This window comes from Anticarsia gemmatalis, chromosome 24 (assembly GCF_050436995.1).
Source record: "Anticarsia gemmatalis isolate Benzon Research Colony breed Stoneville strain chromosome 24, ilAntGemm2 primary, whole genome shotgun sequence".
Taxonomy (NCBI): domain Eukaryota; kingdom Metazoa; phylum Arthropoda; class Insecta; order Lepidoptera; family Erebidae; genus Anticarsia; species Anticarsia gemmatalis.
The window spans coordinates 6,884,490-6,903,690 of NC_134768.1; the positions used below are offsets into that span (position 1 = coordinate 6,884,490).

A 19,201-nucleotide genomic window follows, 5' to 3' on the forward strand; every position below is an offset into this window, starting at 1 on the left:
AGTTTCTTTCGGAATTTTTATTTTTTTACTGTATTATTGTTATGACAACACAACGACTTTATCTTAAAGCGTGTTAAAAGACAAACAAAATTATATCGCTGTTTTGTATAGATAGTACTAGGTCGAAATGCCGGGTAATAAATAAGATATTGTTACTTTTAAAATATACAACGCATACGACTAAGTATGTGTACGAGCTACGATAGTTTAAAATCTTTAACAAAATCGTAATAAAAATAAATTTCAAATAATCTTCATTTTTTTTAAGATAACTCCCGCACTAAGATTTCCTCTTGCGTCGCGGGGATTTTATCAAACAGACACAACCAGACACGAACCAATTATTTATAGCTCCCACAAATAATTGTTCCGTGTTCGAATCAAACCCACGACTTCCCGACGCAATGGTAGCGTGGCGACCTAAACCACTGCGGCACGGAGGCAGTCCATTACATAATACTTCTTTATCATAATACTCATTTAAATAGGCCTAACAGTAGTTAAAAGCAGTTGAAAAAACACACAAAGCGAAACGCATAAAGCAATCTCACTAATCAAATACAGATAGACGAACAAACATTGCTTTTATGTAGACACGAGAAGCTAAACAAAGTTTTTCAATTAAATTAATTTGTAGTAACGTGAATAAAGGCTTGTGTTGATTGGCTAGACAGTCGGTGATTTTACTTAACTGAAGAATGGTACAATCCATTTTCACAATAAATTCTTAAAAACGCAATAATTTGTAAGCAACGCGTAAAGCACATCACACAATTACTAAAAGGTATTATTAACAATGCTTATTACCTTACAAATATTTAAATGCAATTAGTTGGACGTTTGTCACTCAACCACTTCTAAACTAATTAACACATTTCAACATTTTTTAAATTTGACACAGAGATATATAGCTTATAGCTTAGAGATTTATAGCTTAGACTTTATTAAAAAAAAATGTTTTGATTACATGAAATCTTTTCCATTTAGTCGAAGGCAGAAGCTAGTTTTTTAATAAAATTACAAAACATAATAATAAGTGATAGAACATTGTTGGATTCATAATTAATAAAAGTACCATCAAATGAAACACAATTGGACGTAGTTATGAAAGAACGTTCCAATCCACACGCAGGTCAAAATGAGTAAATCGCGTTTTTGTAATTTTGTGGTACGCTTTTTTTTGGTAGCGAGTACAGCTAAGTAGTATGTATCACTGCAACTATATAAATAAACTTTATTTTTAAATATACTTGTCACTAAAATTTATTCATATTTCTCATACAAATTATGAAAAAAATGCACTTGGAACGTTTTTGAAAAAAGGCTTAATGTATGGAAGTAGATTTTAACTTAATTTGCAAAAACGTTCCAAAATGTTACAATTGCTATATTTTGGTAATTAATATATATATTTTCTAAAACATAAGTAAAACAATGAAACATTATTAAAACATATTTTTTAAGAAATATTCATACATAGCTGGACCCACGCAACTTCGCTTGCGTCATATAAGAGAGAATGGGTCAAAATTTTCCCCGTTTTAGTAACATTTTTTACTGGTACTCTGCTTCTACTAGTCGTAGCGTGATGATATATAGCTTACAGCCTTCCTCGATAAATGGGCTATCTTACACTGAATGATTTTTTCAAATCGGACCTGTAGTTGCTGAGATTAGCGCGTTCAAACAAACAAACAAACTCTTCAGTTTTGTAATATTAGTATAGATAACATTTTTTATTGCTACTCTGCTCCTATTAGTAGTAGCGTAATGATATATAGCCTATAGCCTTCCTCGATAAATTAACTATCTAACACTGAAATAATTTTTCAAATCGGACCAGTAGATCCTGAGATTTGCTCGTACAAACAAACTCTTCTTTTCATTCAGCTTTATAATATTAATATAGATAACATGTGATGTATGTGAAATATGTGAATGTAAATTTTATTGTGATGATTTTCCACAAGACGAAAATAAATTGAGGCACTCCGGGACGGGGGCTTCGGGGATCGGGGTACTCAGAGACTAACCCACAGCGTTTGGGGTCATAGGTAGACTAAGGTTTACCGTAAAACGGGGTGAATAGAAACGATTTTCAACTTTGTCCTAAAAATTTGTTGCGAATAACTTGTTATTTTTATTGTCGGGTTCTTTTATATCATGTCCGGCGCCATGAAGAAAGAGCTAAAACCATATTTGTCCAAAAATATGCATAATTTTACGATTTTTCCTTAAAAAATGGTCATTTTCTATTCACCCAGCGATAGGGGTAAATCGAAACGACCAAAGGGGTGAATGGAAAAACTGTTAGGGCTGCCAAAGACGACTTATCCAACATACTGAAAAGGGAGGTTGTGTGTTTAAAAATTTAAATAACCGTTGATAATTACTTTAACTGAAAAAATAAAGCAAGATAACCTAACTAACTTTCATACTATATGCAGTAGTTTGCCGTTATAACTTTGATACAATGATAATTGTGAAGTTCAGAAGATTAATGACTATTAATTTTTCATTGTTTATGTTAATTTTGTTTACAGTTTTTGACAACCCTATTTATTTATCTCTATTGACCCCTCACTCGTTTCTATTCACCTCTTACGCGTTTCTATTGAACCCTGCTATGTTTCCATTTGCCCCATACTGTAGTTCTATTCACCCTTCAAACGATTCTATTCACCCCGTTTATACAAAAAAAATACTATTTCCATGATTTAAACATATTTTTTAGATTTAAAAACGTTTCTTCAATTAACAATATTGTATCTTTATAAATTAATATACACCTAAAGACATAAACACTCCAAACAACTCATTAGAAAAGAAATCCCACTTTAAATCCAAAGTTTTGAGGGTCGATATTAAGGTATTCAAGGACGGTAGACTTTGAAGCAATTTTTTGGGTATAAATATCAATTTAAACAATTATAACACCGCAGAGAAGTAATATCGCCGTGTAATCATTTAAAATTTGAACAAAATTCTTCAACGAGAAGTACTCAAATATTAAAAAAAACTTGAAAACTTTCCTGATTTTTTTTCTATTCACCCCGCGAATTCTATTCACCCCGTTTTACGGTACTTTTACCAATATGAATTTATTATCGTCACGTTATATATAAAGTACCTACATGGAATGTTTTGAAGAAATAGATAGTAAGAAGAAGAAAAACAAACAAGATGATTGGATCATTATTTTTATGTTATTCAGTCCAACACGTATTGAAACAGTACGATCCAAATGAATTTTCATTTATAATTGTTATTTTTAAAAACGTTCCAAGTTGATTGAGTCATTATTCTTATTTTATTCAGTCCAAAATGTAATAAAATATAACGATCCAAATGGAATGTCACTTTTTAAGATTTAAAATTATTATAAAAATATTTATTTTAAAACGTTTCAAGATGGATTGGATCGTTATTTCTATTGCATTCAGTCCAAAACAAATAAAAATAGTACGATCCATATGTAATGTCACGTTATACGATTACAATTTAGATCTTTTGGTACGTTTTATCATTTAGACCGTGTAATTATTTCAGTAGTTATTGTCGTAAAAGAGTCAGTGTCTTCACCACTAGATAGGACGATCCAAAATACCTAGCTTGGGCTCAAAAACTCAATTTTGACCACCTTGTGGATTGGAACGTTCTTTCATAACTACGTCCAATTCTCAGTAACAAAGCGTAATAAAGTATTTTAATTAGATCATTTCCTAGAACATGTGGACAGTGCTTTACACAAACGACTGAAATAGAGAATGGAGGCTGCATTCTAAACGATTGTATAGAGTTATAGTTCAACAACTTAGTCGAGAGCCTTGCGTGTAATATTCACGGCTGCCGGAGGTGTACAATAGCTCAATTCTCTACTACTATCGACTACCGACAACCGACAACCGACCTGTCATATATAAATTTTGTATGAAAATCTGATCAGCCCCTCTGACGGGTGTCGTAGGAAACATTTTGGCAGTACATTCTAAATGTCAAAATTTCGATAGCTAGCCGGTTGTCGGTAGTCGATAGAGAATCGAGGCACAGTACAGTCAGATCTAGTTTGTGGCCTTTCTTGAGACCTTTGCCCATTCCATGGTCGCCATTCGGTTATTGCTTTACTTCTAGCCAAATGTCCTGCCAAAATTCGAAGCATCAGTGACCTGCAAGCTTCTGCAGCTAACAGTAGCCTGTTCGGTACAGCCATTTTATTTTAGAATTACATAGAATTGTACATTATAATCAAGATTACTCGTAACACGATCTTGTTTGACAAGGTGTGGATGCGAATGAGGCAAGGGAAGTTTGTAAGGATCGTATTAGGTGGCGTTCTTTGGTATCTGCCTAGTCCTATGGGAGAAAGGCGTTATATTATGTATGTGTCTATGTATTAACCGTGCATGATGAGGCCCTAATTTAAACCGTAACATACTTTTTCCATCAATTGTAAGCAAAGGTTATTTAATAGGTTTTGTAATTTTACATTAAGTTGTCGGAGTATAGTTGCAGCTTCGAATAAAAAAAGTTGTATAGATGTTGTATCAAACAGTAAGTAAATTCTAATTGGAAAATACTGTGAAGTTTGTTTGCTAAGTTATCTGTTATATAGCTCCGCGCTTCGTAGTCTTCATTTCAATTTGTTTGAACTAAATCGATTGGAAGTTTCCATTGGATAGTCAATGTTATTGTTGTTTGTAGTGTTTATATTCTTGTATTATATCATTTATTTATTTAGGTCAACTGTTGACAGTTATATGTTCAGAGATACATAGAAGAGTGAATTTACCGCCATTTTGGAAGATAGCGTCAATTACCTTACATGGTAAGAAACTCTCAGCCACTAATTTTCAAATAAACAATATTAATTTAAATCAGAATTTTGCCTATGGGATTATGACGTTTGTAAAGAAATCTTCCAAAAGGTTTGATCACCATTAACATGCAAGTTACTTTTTTAAACCGTAGCTGTCCAACTGCTGAGCAAGTGTCTCCTCGCAAACGAGGCAGAAATAGTCTCGTGTCTGCCACGCTGGCCAACTGCGGGTTTGGAAATTGTTGCATGCTTCTTGAAAAGTGGTAACATTATTTTTGGCAAGGTTTCATCACGACGGTTTTCTTTATGTAGCCCAAAATAAAATAAAAATTTCATAACAAGTTTCAATAGCAAATCAGTACAAAAAGAAATTATGTACCAAATATTTTTATTCCTAACCTTTACAAAAAACGGCGAATCAAAATTCCTAACATGAAATCCATAACAATGCCGTCTAATATTAGCCAAGTCTAACAAAATATCTTCGTACCGCTAACGAGGCAAACAATAAAGGTAGTTTTTCAAATAAAATATCATGAACGGCATAAAAGGGAGATACGCCTATACATTCTGTATTCACTGAACAACTACACGGTTAGTTAGCTTGAAGCTCGTACGAGAATTCTGAATCAATCGTTTAAAATTATTTTTCTATATTTATGATGGCCTTATGCGAGTGTTTTATAATGTGAGTTCGCTTTGAGAGGTAAATACAGGTTCTGTATTCAGAGATTTAAATATGCTTTCGTTTCTAGTACCTTTGATATTTATATGATTTTATGCTTCAATATTTATGAGACTTGTCTCATAGTCAATTATGTCACCAAAAGATCTTCTTTTTTTCTTTGCGAAAGTAAAACATAATATTTGGTAACAACAATCAAAATTGTAGTGTTAAAACATCTTGATCTACGCCAACAGCCGACCTTTGAATACGTGAAAAGCTCTCAGTTTGTGCTCTCAAGTTTGCCAGAATGTACCTCACAATTTAAGATCTTAAATTACTATAAAATATCAATAAATGTCAAGGTAAAAATGAGTAATTATAGTACAAAGAAAGCACAGTTAACTAGTAAAGTCAAAATGCTAAGCGGAATGAAATGGATAAGAAAATTCACATACTTCCACATTTTCAATTTATTTTAAAGACCCTATTAAGACATTGACTTCCCTTAATCTATAATCGACTTTCCATGATCTTATAAAAATAAACATCGAAAATTTCGAATCGATATAAATTACATCTTGCGTCTCCCTCCCTCCTTCCGAGGGAGAGCTTATCTTTATTCCGAGACATTAACTCGAGTTGAGATAAAAATTTGAGACTTCGGATATAAGAGAAAGAGCACATTAGCGAATAAAATGTGGTGGAAAAATGCTTGGCTTGTAGTTCTGACGTTTTACTTTGTTTGCACTTTTTTAATGGAAGAATCGCAAACAAATAGGTAGCAGAATCGTATAGAATAGTGGTAATAGTAAAACCCCGGGTTTATTTCTAATTTTTCGTAGTTTTGCAGTATAAAATATAGTACGTATATAATAATAATTGTAAGTGCTTTCAAAGCTCGCTTTTTATCATCAATCTGTCGATGGTAAAATAACAATTAATTTGAATCAACAAAAAAATACAACACGTTTGACGGATAATTAGAAAAAAATGTAGAACAGAAAATTGTTTCGTAAATAAAACGAATGGACGAAAATCTTTGATTGTAACATTGAATACTTGTTAATTCTGTTACTTAAGAAAATAATGCAGTTTTTCAAGGTGAATATAGATATAAATAATATTTAAAGTTTTACTTTTTGATATACTTAAAAGACTTTGCATTTAAGATAAGAAGTGTGGGAAAATGTATTCTTTACATAGTAAATATTTTTAGACCGCGCCATCTATGTTGGCTTTGTAAAACTAAATATGCGTAAGGTTAACGTGTAACCTAAGGCAGAACTTTTAGCAATCTACTTCCATCTGTTGAATGAAAGCACAAAGCATATTCAGTATATAAAAATATTTTTAGTCACTGTGTTTTACATTTATCATAGAAGTTACTAGAAAAGTTTAGTTATGGTTTTTTCTTGAGAAATGCATCTATTTTTTATTCAAGTAGTCCCCGCATTCTTTTAAATGAACCACTTTCCAATCTGGAATAAGAGAAAATAATATATTATTATACCTTCAAAACTGCTTCTACAAATCGTAATTTTACAGTGCGGTGGCTGAGGTGATCATCATCCAACTACACGCAAGGACAACTACTAACAAGAACAATTACGTGTGATTCACAAATATAGTATATTAATAAATATTTAAAAGTAAATTAATATTAATAAAACTAAATAATAATCGACACGCTCCCTATTACACCACGGGTATAAAGTGCGTGATGTCATGTTATGTATACGGTAGTAGGTAAATAGGCACCTTCAATTTCCAAACAGTCAGCTGACTTCATAGCGCAGTAATTTTCAAATGTTTTGTATTCGTAGTCTTTGTTTCGAGCACATATTTTACCAAAACTGAAAATTAAAAAAAAATGTATTTATGTTAGTTCATGACGACCTCTTTTTAAGAGTTTTATTTCAAATGTTTCAAAAACCCGAAGGCTGATTTTCTTCTTCTACATATTTTATATGAAAAATTGATCAGCGCCTCTAGCGGACGTTAAAGCAACTATCTTTTCTGAACATTTTAAACGTCAAACTCTCGATGCTCGACCATACCGACTATATAATATTGGACTACTGATCATTCTAACATCTTTATTTTGTTCAGTTTTAAAGCTAACTAACCTCGAAAATACAGGTGCACATTGAGCTCCACAATTTAATGTTCCTGGAGTGCTCTGTGATACATTTTGCGTCGTTGATACAGTAGCAGCCCAATAACCCTCATAGGCGTAGTTCGGTATGTAGGGGTACCCACGTGCCCTGTTAGAAAAAAATACATTTGATCCAAGATTAAATGATATGCTAAAACTTATACGAAAGACTCACTGTTTCTTTGACTTTTTATCTATCTATCTATCTAAGTTCAAATTTCCTAGAAGTAGAAAAATGTTTAAAACACTTCACTATATCTATCGAATAGGTAATCCAGCACTTATCCCAAGTTTTATTTCTTTATATTAATATAATAATATAGCAAATTAATCAAAATATAGCATTATTTATTTCAATAGGTTTTCCACCTTTGTAAGGGCTTATAATCCCGTCGTCCGCTTTCTGCTCTCCGTGATTGGTGGAGAACGTGCTCAACCCAATGATCAGGAAATGATTTTCGTGTACGTTTCTTTACTATTTTGTTCTTAGTGTCGCCAATTTGAAGGTAAAACACTGTGAAAAAAATATCTGTTTTCGGCAATAGGCTCACTCAATATTACCTACAAGGGACTATAAAACGAAGCACAGATGTATTTCATACACCCTGTGCCTACACCTTCAGATAGAAACAGGGTGCTGACATTAATAAATATAGAAATGTATTTAAGGTGATGAACGTAGCTAGAGACTATCAACGTTATCAATTGAACTAAGAAGGAATGTGTAGCACACGCCAGATTAGCATCATTAGGTTTAAATACTGACATTATGATTCTCAAAGTTAGAGTTCGAGAATATCCCATTAATTTTGTACGTAGAACTTAGATTGAATATGGAAAATATACAGAATATGAATAGGTTACATATAAAAATAACACAAGATGCATAATACTTACTCATCAGTAAAATTGTGAAACAATAATGATAATTCATGTCTCTATTAAAAGTAAATAGACGCAACTCATTTGATTATCCCATAATATTCTCATGCTACATTTTCACTATAAAATATCACTTTTAACCGCACCGTCGCGATCATCAGAAACAATTTTCAAGTTGACTGAGATTACTGAACAAATCTTACATTTAATTTCACGTGTTATTAATCTGCCAAATTGCTACTTCCTTGCAGAGTTTGTTGCACTTGAATGTAAGTATTCATTTGTGCTGGCAGGGATCTACATATATATTTATGAATATCTTACCGTAGTATTTTTAATATTATCTGTTAACTAGTTATAATTAAATATTTTATAACTATCTCAAGAAATAATACATTGATTAAGAAGCTTTTCAAAGAAAGGATTTTGCTTATAATGTATGTAAAAATTGAGAAATTATTTTCTTCGCACAATCGGTGGTTTTAATAAGTAGAGGATAAAACGGTGAACGTCATTGAAACACTTTCGTTAAATAATAAATTTATTCCTTAACTCTATTTTTAATTGCAATAGTCCCTTTTGCTTTTAACAAGATGTCTACACTCAATTGCAGGTTATCTTCTGAAGAGAGAATTTTATATCTTCTCACAAAATGGGCTACAGCTATTTTCATTGCAATAACGGCGTAGGTTTTGCCTGAAAATAACAAAATAAAAATTATGAAACGGCGAATCGGGAGTGCTTTCATTAACTATTTTAATTTTACTCTTGGTTTGAATTCAATAATTATTTGAATACTATGAAACATAGAGCTATAGACCATATACTTGTATGGAGTTAAAATCACTGAAATGGTTTTTCCAATTTTAGCGTAAGTGTAATTTATGAAAAGAGACAATATACCTCTTACTCAGAATATATAAAACAAAACATACTTATTTTTAACAAATTTACCTATACAATTTCTTTTACCGATGCTGAAGCCTGCAAACGAGTTCTTTGGTAAAGTTGCTAAATCTAGCCATCGTTCTGGCCTAAATCGGAAGCGATCGCCCCAACAATAGTCGTAATGCATTCCTGTTGCAAATATAGCACAGGAGCTTCCTTTGCGAAGAGTGTAGTTTTCTGTAAGAACAAAAAAGGTATGCTTTGATTACGTAGAGTCCCATTCATGCCAACTTGCACAAAACTAACAACAAGCTTTCTCTTGTCTCTTTTATTTTTTCGTTCTTTTTTTTGTCTCGTTTCGTCTTTGTCGCTGCTTTTACCAAAACGATGGACTACCAGTAAGAAGCATTAATCAGAATATTTTCACAAATAACTAGCACAGGCTTGCGAATTTGACACTTGAATGTTTTTTAATAAATATTGTAACGGTCACCTTATAACGGGTCATCAACTACCTCAAAACAAAATTTCACGAAAATTCGTTTTTTTCAATAATCATCATGTTCTTTGGTCAAAAACATACAGCTAGGTTTATGTTTAGATACACTTACTCAATTTTACATCCTTATCCACAGATCTAAGAAACAGAGGTGCAGACGGAAACATTCTCATTGTTTCCATTAACACAGCTTCCAAGTACACTAATTTCTTTACATCGTCTTTCTCTACATCTCGATCTTTACCAATCGTTTGAATTATTCTGCAAAAGTAAATAGAATATTTTATTAGTAAAGTTGTATTTCGTCAACATTAATTCTTCCACTTGGTGGCAGGGAAGTTAAATTGTAAACAAAAACTAGGTACTTTGAACTTGAAACATAGTTCTACAGTAAAATGCTAGGCGCTGATCAATATTTAAAACAAAGCTCTTTATTAGCGACTCAGACCTCGGATGACCATCCAGATGGTAACTGGGTGTGATTTTACACCACTGTCAATCGATAGTGGTGTAAAAGCACACCTAGTTACCTGGGCTTCATAAATTACAACCCAAATTCGAGCTGGGTCTTCAAAAAAGATCTGCTTTTTACTGAAAAAATGGTTGAAATAAAACTTACTCATCATAAACACGTTGCTGCACTTCAGGATAAGCGCCAAGCATTATAAGCACACTGACTAATGTGTTTGAAGTGGTATCAAAACCTGCAAATATAGCCGTGTCTAGTTCCTCCCCTATTTCTTTGTCTGTCAAAGATCCATCTGCTGATTGTTCTAGTAAAAGATCTAAAAATGCTTTGTATTTTACACCTACGAAAAATAAGGTATTTTTTATTTTATTATGAGTACATATAGTTAGTTTGTTTGCTTGCTTTTTTGTCATTTTCTTAAAAACTAGCTAACAAATTCTGATTATTGTCTCTCTATTATGGTTAACTAGATTATTTCTCAGAGAGAAAGCGTTATTTATTGTTTTGACTTAGCCTTCACATATTTTACAGGTTTCAATTATTTGTCGGCATTTATTAAAAAAAAAACTTACCATCTTCTGATGTTCCATTTAATTGATTCTTCTTAGTTCTCATGGCAATCTTTTTCCTTTGTATGACCTAAAATTACTAAGAGCTTAAATCAACTGTACAAGAAAATAAAACTATCGATTATGGGCATACTCACCTCATCAGACATCTTTCTTAACGTCTTTACTAGTTCTTTTTCCTTCTTCTTATGTCCTAGCAGCCAGCCTATTACGTCATTCTGTAGCCAAGGTCGGTGGAACGTTATCATCACATGACGCATCATGGAATCAGCAGCCGTCATGTACTTACTAACAAAATCTTTGTCTTCCACACCATTTACTCCAAAAGATGTTACTAGAAAAGAACAGATACCACTTTGACTGATATTTTGTGAAAGTCATGACAACATAATTTCTCCTCTCTCAATCAACGTATCAAACGTGTGTTTTATTTTTATTTAATTGATTAAGTTATTAAAATATCTCGATTTTAATTTGATGGAACACAAGACATATGGCATAACCACAATGCCCGTTTTTAAAATAAAACAATCTACCTAGCGGATTAATACAAATGAATACTTACAACAAAATGTCTCCAAAGCATTATTCCTCAAATAATTCACATGCTCAAATTGTCCATTTTCAACGTGTTCTTCTACTCTGCTAACCAATTTCTTAGCCTGTTCGTTCAATATGTCCAAGAAGGAATGCACCACTGGTAAACTGAATGTTGGTAGCAGTAACTTTCTATGGTGTTTCCAAATATTAACTAGAAATTAGAAATAAGTTGTCAAAAACTTTAATTATAAAGCAGTCGAAATAATCTCATTAGATTGTAGATAAAGTGCTTATTGATAGTTTTTGCTGGTTCACTATACAAAACACAATTGAAATATATTATTGCGAAATAAGAATAGTACGCGTAATTTAAAGCTTAATGCTGTTGTTTAAAACTATAGTATAGTATATTATCTTTTAGGATTGGACGGTAAAAATATCCTGGGTTAGTTTTGATGTACATAATATGTGTATTAGGTCGTATTTCAAAAATCTATACATTTTTTTTTACTTGAGCAACTCATATGTTTTTTTATTCCTCGAATTAGTAACAAAAATGATAAAATTAATGAATAATTGAAATCTATATTCTTTCTGTGTGTATTTAAAGCATTTCGTAGGTTTACTTATAATCGTACCTGGCGCTGTAACTAATCCGTTTCCAAGCCATGAGCTGGACAAGTGGTATACATAATGCTTTTCTAAACACGCATTTGCAGCTGTTAAAGCATCTTCGGGGTCTGTAATAACTGTAAGTAGTGTTGGCATGTATATATTTAGCAAAAACCAAGGATTTATATCTTATGCACTAAAATGTGTGTAAAAACTGTGTTGTAGCAATTCTTCGATGGCATTTTTTAAAGCATATTTGTCTATAAATTATATTATTATTATACCTACAGTCACATAGAAATATATACATATTTTTTAAACTTAATATAACAGAATGGAGTAAACTTACAATAATATATTTCTGATCCAAATTTGCCATGGAAGATACCACCATGGTCTATGCAGTATTGGGCCATTTCCTTTGTTTTTGGCCATAGACCTGTAGAAAGTACTTACTATGTACGAATGCTTCAGATGTATAATTATTATAAGATAATGGTATGAATACGCGTACATAATTATGTATGTCTTTTTTAGTGCAGTGGTTAAGGATTTCGCCACGCCACTACGATTGCGTTGACAGGTGCTGAATTCGATTCCCATACGGAAGAAATGTTAATGCGTCGTGCGGTCCGAAAACTATACCTATAGACGTTAGTGTATGGTGTTACTTTGTGTCCATTGTTTCTAAAGGTTTTTGCGATACAAGAGTCACTCTTATTACGGGAGTTGTACTTTTATTCAAAAAAATGTTTTGAATACATACTTGACAGCTTTCCAAATAAAAGATGCCCATGTCCAATGATAGGCCATTCGCCAGGATAAGCGGGAGGCAGCTTATGAATACCACTATTACACACATAATATCTGCGCCAAATAAACACAACATATACACACCACAAAACACAAAATATTAATGCACTCAACATGACTCCAGATTTTACGTATTGCGCAAATATTTGATTTTGTGCAAATATTAGATTTTGCGCAAACCGAGCTAATTTCGTATGATTTGGCAACAATTGTAACTGTCCGTATTTCACTTCAATAATTCTATTTCGTGTATTATCTTAAGATATGAACATGTTATTACAGAACTGTAAAGCAATTATTCCTTTTATAGGCAAGTTTATTACTTTGAGAAAAAAAAAACATTTGCATGACAATTCATAAATCAGTGACATAAATTAAAATATTAATATTCTGTTAAAAAAGGGTATTTAGTTTTTGTTCTTTTTGTTGTTCCAGCCTCAATTTATCGTAAATATCTGCCTCCGTGGCGCAGTAGTTTAGGTCGCCACGCCAATACCATTGCGTCGGGAGGTCACGGGTTCGATTCCCACACGGAACAACTTTGTGTCCGTTGTTTGTATGTTTGTAAAAGTCCCCGGGACACAAGAGCAAATCTCAGTGCGGAAGTAGTCTTTAAAAAAAGAAAAAAATATATTGACAGCTTTTAGATGTTTCTGAATATTTTGGTCTTAACTTGTTGATTCTTTACTAGTGTAAAAAAGAAAGAAAATATTTTTTTATCAAATAAAAGTTATTTTATGTACAGTAAAAACAGCTTCAAGATATTTTTTTAATTCAAAGATAACATGTAGTTTAGCTTTAGAGTAACTGACAGACAGACTACCTTATTTATAATATTAATACGCGGAAATATAAACGTAGACCTTTGACCAATCGTTAAATTCAGATTCATTTATTTGATATGACAAGTTAATAATAAAGTGAGTTTACAATAAAAACACTTGTTTCAGATTCATAACTTACAGAACAACATTTTTTTTTAAATCTGAGTACTAATAAGTTCGTTTATCACATGATCATGGTTATGAGTATAAAAACATGAATATAGTTATATTACCTACTCTTATCTTTTGTATGTTAAAAAGATAACTCCCACACAAAGAATTGCTCTTGTGTCGCGGGGACTTTTACAAACATACAAACAACGGACACAAAGCTCAACCAGACCCGATACAATTATTTGTGGATTGCACAAATAAATTGTTCTGTCTGGGAATCAAACCCACGACCTCCCGACGTAATGGTAGCGGCGTGGCGACCTAAACCACTGCGCCACGGTGGTAGATTATTGGAGTGGACACAAGGCCTAACCCTTCCCTTGTTTGGGAGGAGATTCTTGCCCTAAAGTAGGACAGAAATTATAACAAAAAATGTATAAGAAAAGAAAGGAGATTTGTTCTAATAATTTATTATATTTTTCTATATCGAATAGGCAATGAACGGAAATGTAAATAATATTTTTTGCAGTTCAATATCGTTAAAATAGCTTTATTTTTTTACAAATAAAAAATAATCGAATTATCTTTAGCATATTAATAAGAAAATCACATTAAAATTTGAATATTTTTTGAGCTTTAATTTGCCTACTTTGTCTAAATAAAACAATGGTTAGGATCACACATAAATAAAAAGCTTATACTACAAATATTTTTATTTCATTCTATTTTCAATTGCAATTGTTCCAGTTGCTTTTAACATAGCATGTAGTCTTAATTTTAGGTTATCTTCCGAAGCGGTAACTTTAAATCTTCTTAAAAAATGCGCCACAGAAATTTTCATTGCCGTCATGGCGTACGTTTTACCTAAATTAAAAAGAAAATTACAATTATTTTATAATTTTCGAACTCTTAAATTTAACTTTGTGTATTTATTCACGCATATTAAATTATCTAATATTTAACGGGAATTAGTTTAGACTGGCCATTGTTACATGTTCCAAAATGAAAAGCAATGCAAAGTAAAACATTTAACAAAAATCGATATAAAATGTTCTGAAAGTATTTTTGAAGACTTTAAGTCAACTCCAGTCAATAACTTTTATTAATAAATTTCGTTTACAAACATTGAGTTATTTTAATTACTTATGATATTATGCTTTTTAATTTCATAAACTGAAATTAAAAAGCACTTAATTAAAGTCTTATTAGCATATTTTTTTATTGTTTTTACGATCGGTAAGTATTAAAATATTATCATCACTTAAAATCTCATTGTTTAAAGTTATCATACAAACCTATACAATTCCTTTTTCCAATACCAAAACCTGCGAATGAGTTCTTTGGTACAGTCGTAGGATCCAACCATCGCTCTGGTCTGAATTTGAACCGGTCACCCCAGCAAAAGTCGAAGTGCATTCCCGCTGGTATAAGAACGCAAGATGTTCCGGCACGAAGAGTGTAGTTTTCTGCAAGCATAGTAAAGCGTAAGTACAAAACAGTCCCATCATGATTTTATTAAACAACCGCATCATAGTAGAAATAAATATACTGTAAAATCAAGGACACAAAAAATAAATTTTGTCAGCAATCGTGTAATGGAATGATGATACAAGGTTTGTAGACTTATTTTGTGTAATAATTTTAATAGTTACAAAAAATACTTTACCATATTTGTAGGTGAACTATTACTATGTAACTTACTTAATTTCACATCTTTAAGCACAGCTCTCGGCATCAAAGGTCCAGCCGGGAACATTCTCATCGTTTCCATAAGCACAGCTCCTAAGTATTCTAGTTTATTTATGTCATCTTTTTCTACATCTCTATCAGCACCGACTACTTGCATAATTCTAAAACATAATAGGAATGAGTTAATTGTCACGACGCATACGTCATACACCGTGCGAAATTGTAACGTATGATGCATTATAACTATTGCATTTCAATGTATAATAGAATACGGGAATTAACGCGACGCGACCACGGCGAGCGCAACCTGCGCCGAAACGTTAGGCATTTTAAGGTAAAATGCGTGTACGCATTAATTCCCGTATTCTATTATACATTAAACATGCAACGCGAGAGTTTAAAAGTTATATTGCATTTTAGTTTATTTGAAGGGATTAAAGTATAGTTAAAAGAGCATTAGAGGGATTTCAAACTTTCAATGTGTCGTAAGGAAATATATTTGCTACTTTTTGACTCACTCCTCATAAGCTCGTTGCTGAACTTCAGGATATGCACCAAGCATGACTAAAACACTGACTAGCGTGTTGGAAGTCGTGTCAAAACCAGCAAATACTACAGTATCCAACTCGTCGCCTATCTCTCTATCTGTCATTGCTCCACCTGAGGATAATTCTAGCACAAGATCCAAGAACGGTTTGTACTTCTTCCCTAAAAATATAATAAAGAAGTTTTAAATTAATATTTTAAGGTCTTAAACGCGATTGAAAAATAAATAAAGTTCAAATTGCAGCGAAGTTTCCGGTAAACCAAAATAAAGTATCATAATCTTCGATTTTCAATCGCGTTTAAGTCTCGTTACATTATAATATATATAATTGATATTCTATATCAGAAAGTATGGCCAAATAGTGCCTTCTACGGCCACTGAAGAAAGGCAGATAAACACTTGGGTGATGACTAAGTACATTTTATAGATGATTGGGAGCAAATGGCTGGATATCTTAGCTCAACAGCGGAACAGTACAGGTTAAGAAGAAAAGCCCACTGGACCTTACCTGTTGTTGTCGTCATTATATCATTGTCCATAGTTTTCAATGCCAGTTTCTTACTCTGAATTATCTAAAAATACACATTTTATTATATTATAACTACTTTAAATTAATATTGCAGTAAAGTACAGAAATAAATAGTTTATGTCAAACCTCATCAGACATCTTATTCAGTGTTTTTGTGAGTTCATTGTCTCTTTTTTTATATCCTAACAGCCAGTAAATGATGTCACTGTGAAGCCACAGGTATTGAAATCTAGCCATTACATTTCGCATCATTAAGTCGGCAGAAACCATATATTTGTTAACTAAGTCTTTGTCTTCGAGACCGTTTATACCAAAGGATGTCACTGAAAAAATAATAAAATTGAATCAACTAGTTATCGAAAGTATGTACATTGTACATATATTATATTTACTAAGGAAGAAAGTTCCAAAGACATGTTACTGTTTTATTCACACTCATCTAGCCTAGCCTTTCTCCCAACTATGCTATGGTAAAGTCGGCTTCCAGTCTTTTTTCAGACATTTTTTATCGTGGAAAAATTGTCATTTTTATTTTATTTTCCACAATTCTCATTCATAAAATTTGCATTTTATTGATTGATTGATTGAGGAACCATGAACATGCTTAAAAAGTTCGGAAAGTTATTTTTGTTTCAGTGTTAAAATTCTTACTTACTACAGAAAGTCTCCAAAGCATTATTCCTCAAGTCGGCGATATGGTCAAATTGTCCTTTTCCAACGTGACATTCAACATTATTCACTAACTTCCTCGCTTGGCGATTGAATATGTCCAGAAATGTGTGTACTACTGGCGATGTGAATGCAGGGATTAGTAGCTTACGATGGCGTTTCCATGGTTCTGCTGAAATTTATAAAAAGTTGTCTCATCACCAAGTCTAAGAAGCCAAGATCTCGTTCCATCATTCCCGAAAAAACGATTAGCAAGAAGATTTTTTTTTATTAGTAAGAGCAAATAGAATATGTTTTCTAACATTTGCTTTTACTGTATCTATCGAATGGCTATCTGAAACGTAACCATAAGCCGTGAAGCTCTTAAACTACGAGTCTGTTTTATTTTTCTCAAGGCTTTAAAATTGTCGACATCGTCCGGGCCGGATTAATTAAGGAACCACTGAGCACAGGGATTAAGAGTTTGATTCCCTCGGGAAAGAAAAGTTAATTTTGTGTGATCTGATCGTACATTGTGTCCGTTGTTTGTATGATTGCATAAGCCTATACCTAACAAAATTAGTCAGGTTTTGGTTATCTTTTTAAAAAAAGATCGTAAGTCATTCATTAAACTCGCACTAACGGACTGGTATAAAATTGTAGGGACAGTTTTAAAATCCCATTTCATATACCAAAGTAGGTAGATATTATATGGGAGATATTGATACGAGTTTATTTGAATGGACCTGACTGTAATTAAAAAGCGTAAGTAAATTTTTACCTGGTGCAGTGAATAGTCCAGTACCAAGCCAAGGCTTTAAGAAGGTGTACGAAAAATGTTTTTGTAAACAAGTATTTGCTACTGTCAGTGCATCGTCAGGATCTGTAATAACTGCAAAAGAACATAGAACATTTAGTAGAAATATGAGTCGCTGTTATTCACTCGTCCAAACTTTTCAGATTTCTGTAAGGTTATCCGAATATTTTATGTCAAAGTAAAGGTATAATTTTGATGGAAGTGCCATTTTATTTTGCAGTTTTTTTCGTAAGTGACAATTTTTGAGTAAACAATACTTACAGTAATATATTTGAGATCCAAGTTTAGTATAAACGACGCCGCCGTTTTCAACGCAAAACTGTCCAACGTCTTTAGTTTTCGGCCAAATGTCTAAAAATTAAACTAATTAAAGTCAATGACAGAGCTCTGCAACATCATTTCAATTTTATATTCTTCTATTTGCATCTGTACTATTTGAACAGATTACTGATTGTGCCGTAAAGTTGGAAAATTAATGTTATTTTACAACGTTATATGTTTTTATACATGTCATGTGTTCAATGTATTAAGGTCGGGGAAAAAGTCTTTTCGCATTATAGTATGTATACTATGAACTTGTAATAAAATCTCTTTGACTTCAAGAATCACAAATAAGTACACAATTCATTAGGTTTCTTTCAGTGAGCTCGTGAGGTAACCAAATATCGAGCTTTTTGTGTAGAGAAAAGATTTTGTTACGAGTTCATGCATACTATAATGCGAAAAGACTTTTTCCCTAACCGAATATATTATTTTTGACGATATTGCACTGCATTCCACTGTCGTCGGCACTAATGTAGGCGTATAGATCTTTGTCAAATTAAAAAAAACATTTTAATAATTTATAAAGGTAGTTAAATCAAATAAGATACATACTAGACAAACTTCCTACTATTTCATACGCATGTCCTATAAACGGTAACATGCCCGGGTAAACTGGCGGTAGCTTATGAGCACGACTTTCTTCAACGTGATTCCTCCATACCAATACAGCAAACACACACCATAATACACAAAACAGTAACACACTTAACATTGTTTCACAAATTAACAATTTGCGCAAGTAATAAATTTGCGCAAAAATAAGTATTTATAACAATTTGCGCAAAAAATATCTGAATGT

At 32.4% G+C, this 19,201-nt stretch overlaps 2 protein-coding genes across 2 annotated transcripts; both read right to left on the bottom strand.

The window, feature by feature from the left end:
• Positions 1-5,609: 5,609 nt before the first annotated feature.
• Positions 5,610-8,708, bottom strand: LOC142983663 (uncharacterized). Its single transcript, XM_076130647.1, has 5 exons — positions 8,536-8,708; positions 8,008-8,152; positions 7,610-7,747; positions 7,242-7,336; positions 5,610-6,961 (listed from the first exon to the last, which is right to left on the bottom strand). The coding sequence occupies exons 1-5, from the start codon at positions 8,570-8,572 to the stop codon at positions 6,909-6,911; spliced, it is 468 nt and encodes a 155-aa protein (XP_075986762.1). The 5' UTR covers positions 8,573-8,708; the 3' UTR covers positions 5,610-6,908.
• Positions 8,709-9,061: 353 nt separating this feature from the next.
• LOC142983401 (uncharacterized) lies at positions 9,062-19,057 on the bottom strand. Its single transcript, XM_076130237.1, has 19 exons — positions 18,955-19,057; positions 18,340-18,429; positions 18,043-18,153; positions 17,269-17,454; positions 16,740-16,936; positions 16,593-16,656; positions 16,056-16,245; positions 15,550-15,698; positions 15,144-15,314; positions 14,585-14,712; positions 12,447-12,516; positions 12,124-12,234; positions 11,511-11,696; positions 11,083-11,279; positions 10,949-11,015; positions 10,527-10,716; positions 10,020-10,168; positions 9,475-9,645; positions 9,062-9,216 (listed from the first exon to the last, which is right to left on the bottom strand). The coding sequence occupies exons 1-19, from the start codon at positions 19,001-19,003 to the stop codon at positions 9,062-9,064; spliced, it is 2,631 nt and encodes an 876-aa protein (XP_075986352.1). The 5' UTR covers positions 19,004-19,057.
• Positions 19,058-19,201: the final 144 nt, after the last annotated feature.

Bases quoted from the DNA above. Each gene is read 5' to 3' on its own strand.
- LOC142983663 (XM_076130647.1), bottom strand. From the start codon at position 8,572: ATGAATTATCATTATTGTTTCACAATTTTACTGATGA. The intron at 8,153-8,535 runs GTAAGTATTATG...TTTTTTTCACAG, and splicing joins TTTCACAATTTTACTGATGA to TGTTTTACCTTCAAATTGGC. The intron at 7,748-8,007 runs GTGGAAAACCTA...TTTTTCTAACAG, and splicing joins GATTATAAGCCCTTACAAAG to GGCACGTGGGTACCCCTACA.
- LOC142983401 (XM_076130237.1), bottom strand. From the start codon at position 19,003: ATGTTACCGTTTATAGGACATGCGTATGAAATAGTAGGAAGTTTGTCT. The intron at 18,430-18,954 runs GTATGTATCTTA...TTTAATTTTTAG, and splicing joins AATAGTAGGAAGTTTGTCTA to ACATTTGGCCGAAAACTAAA. The intron at 18,154-18,339 runs GTAAGTATTGTT...GTTCTTTTGCAG, and splicing joins TGGATCTCAAATATATTACT to TTATTACAGATCCTGACGAT.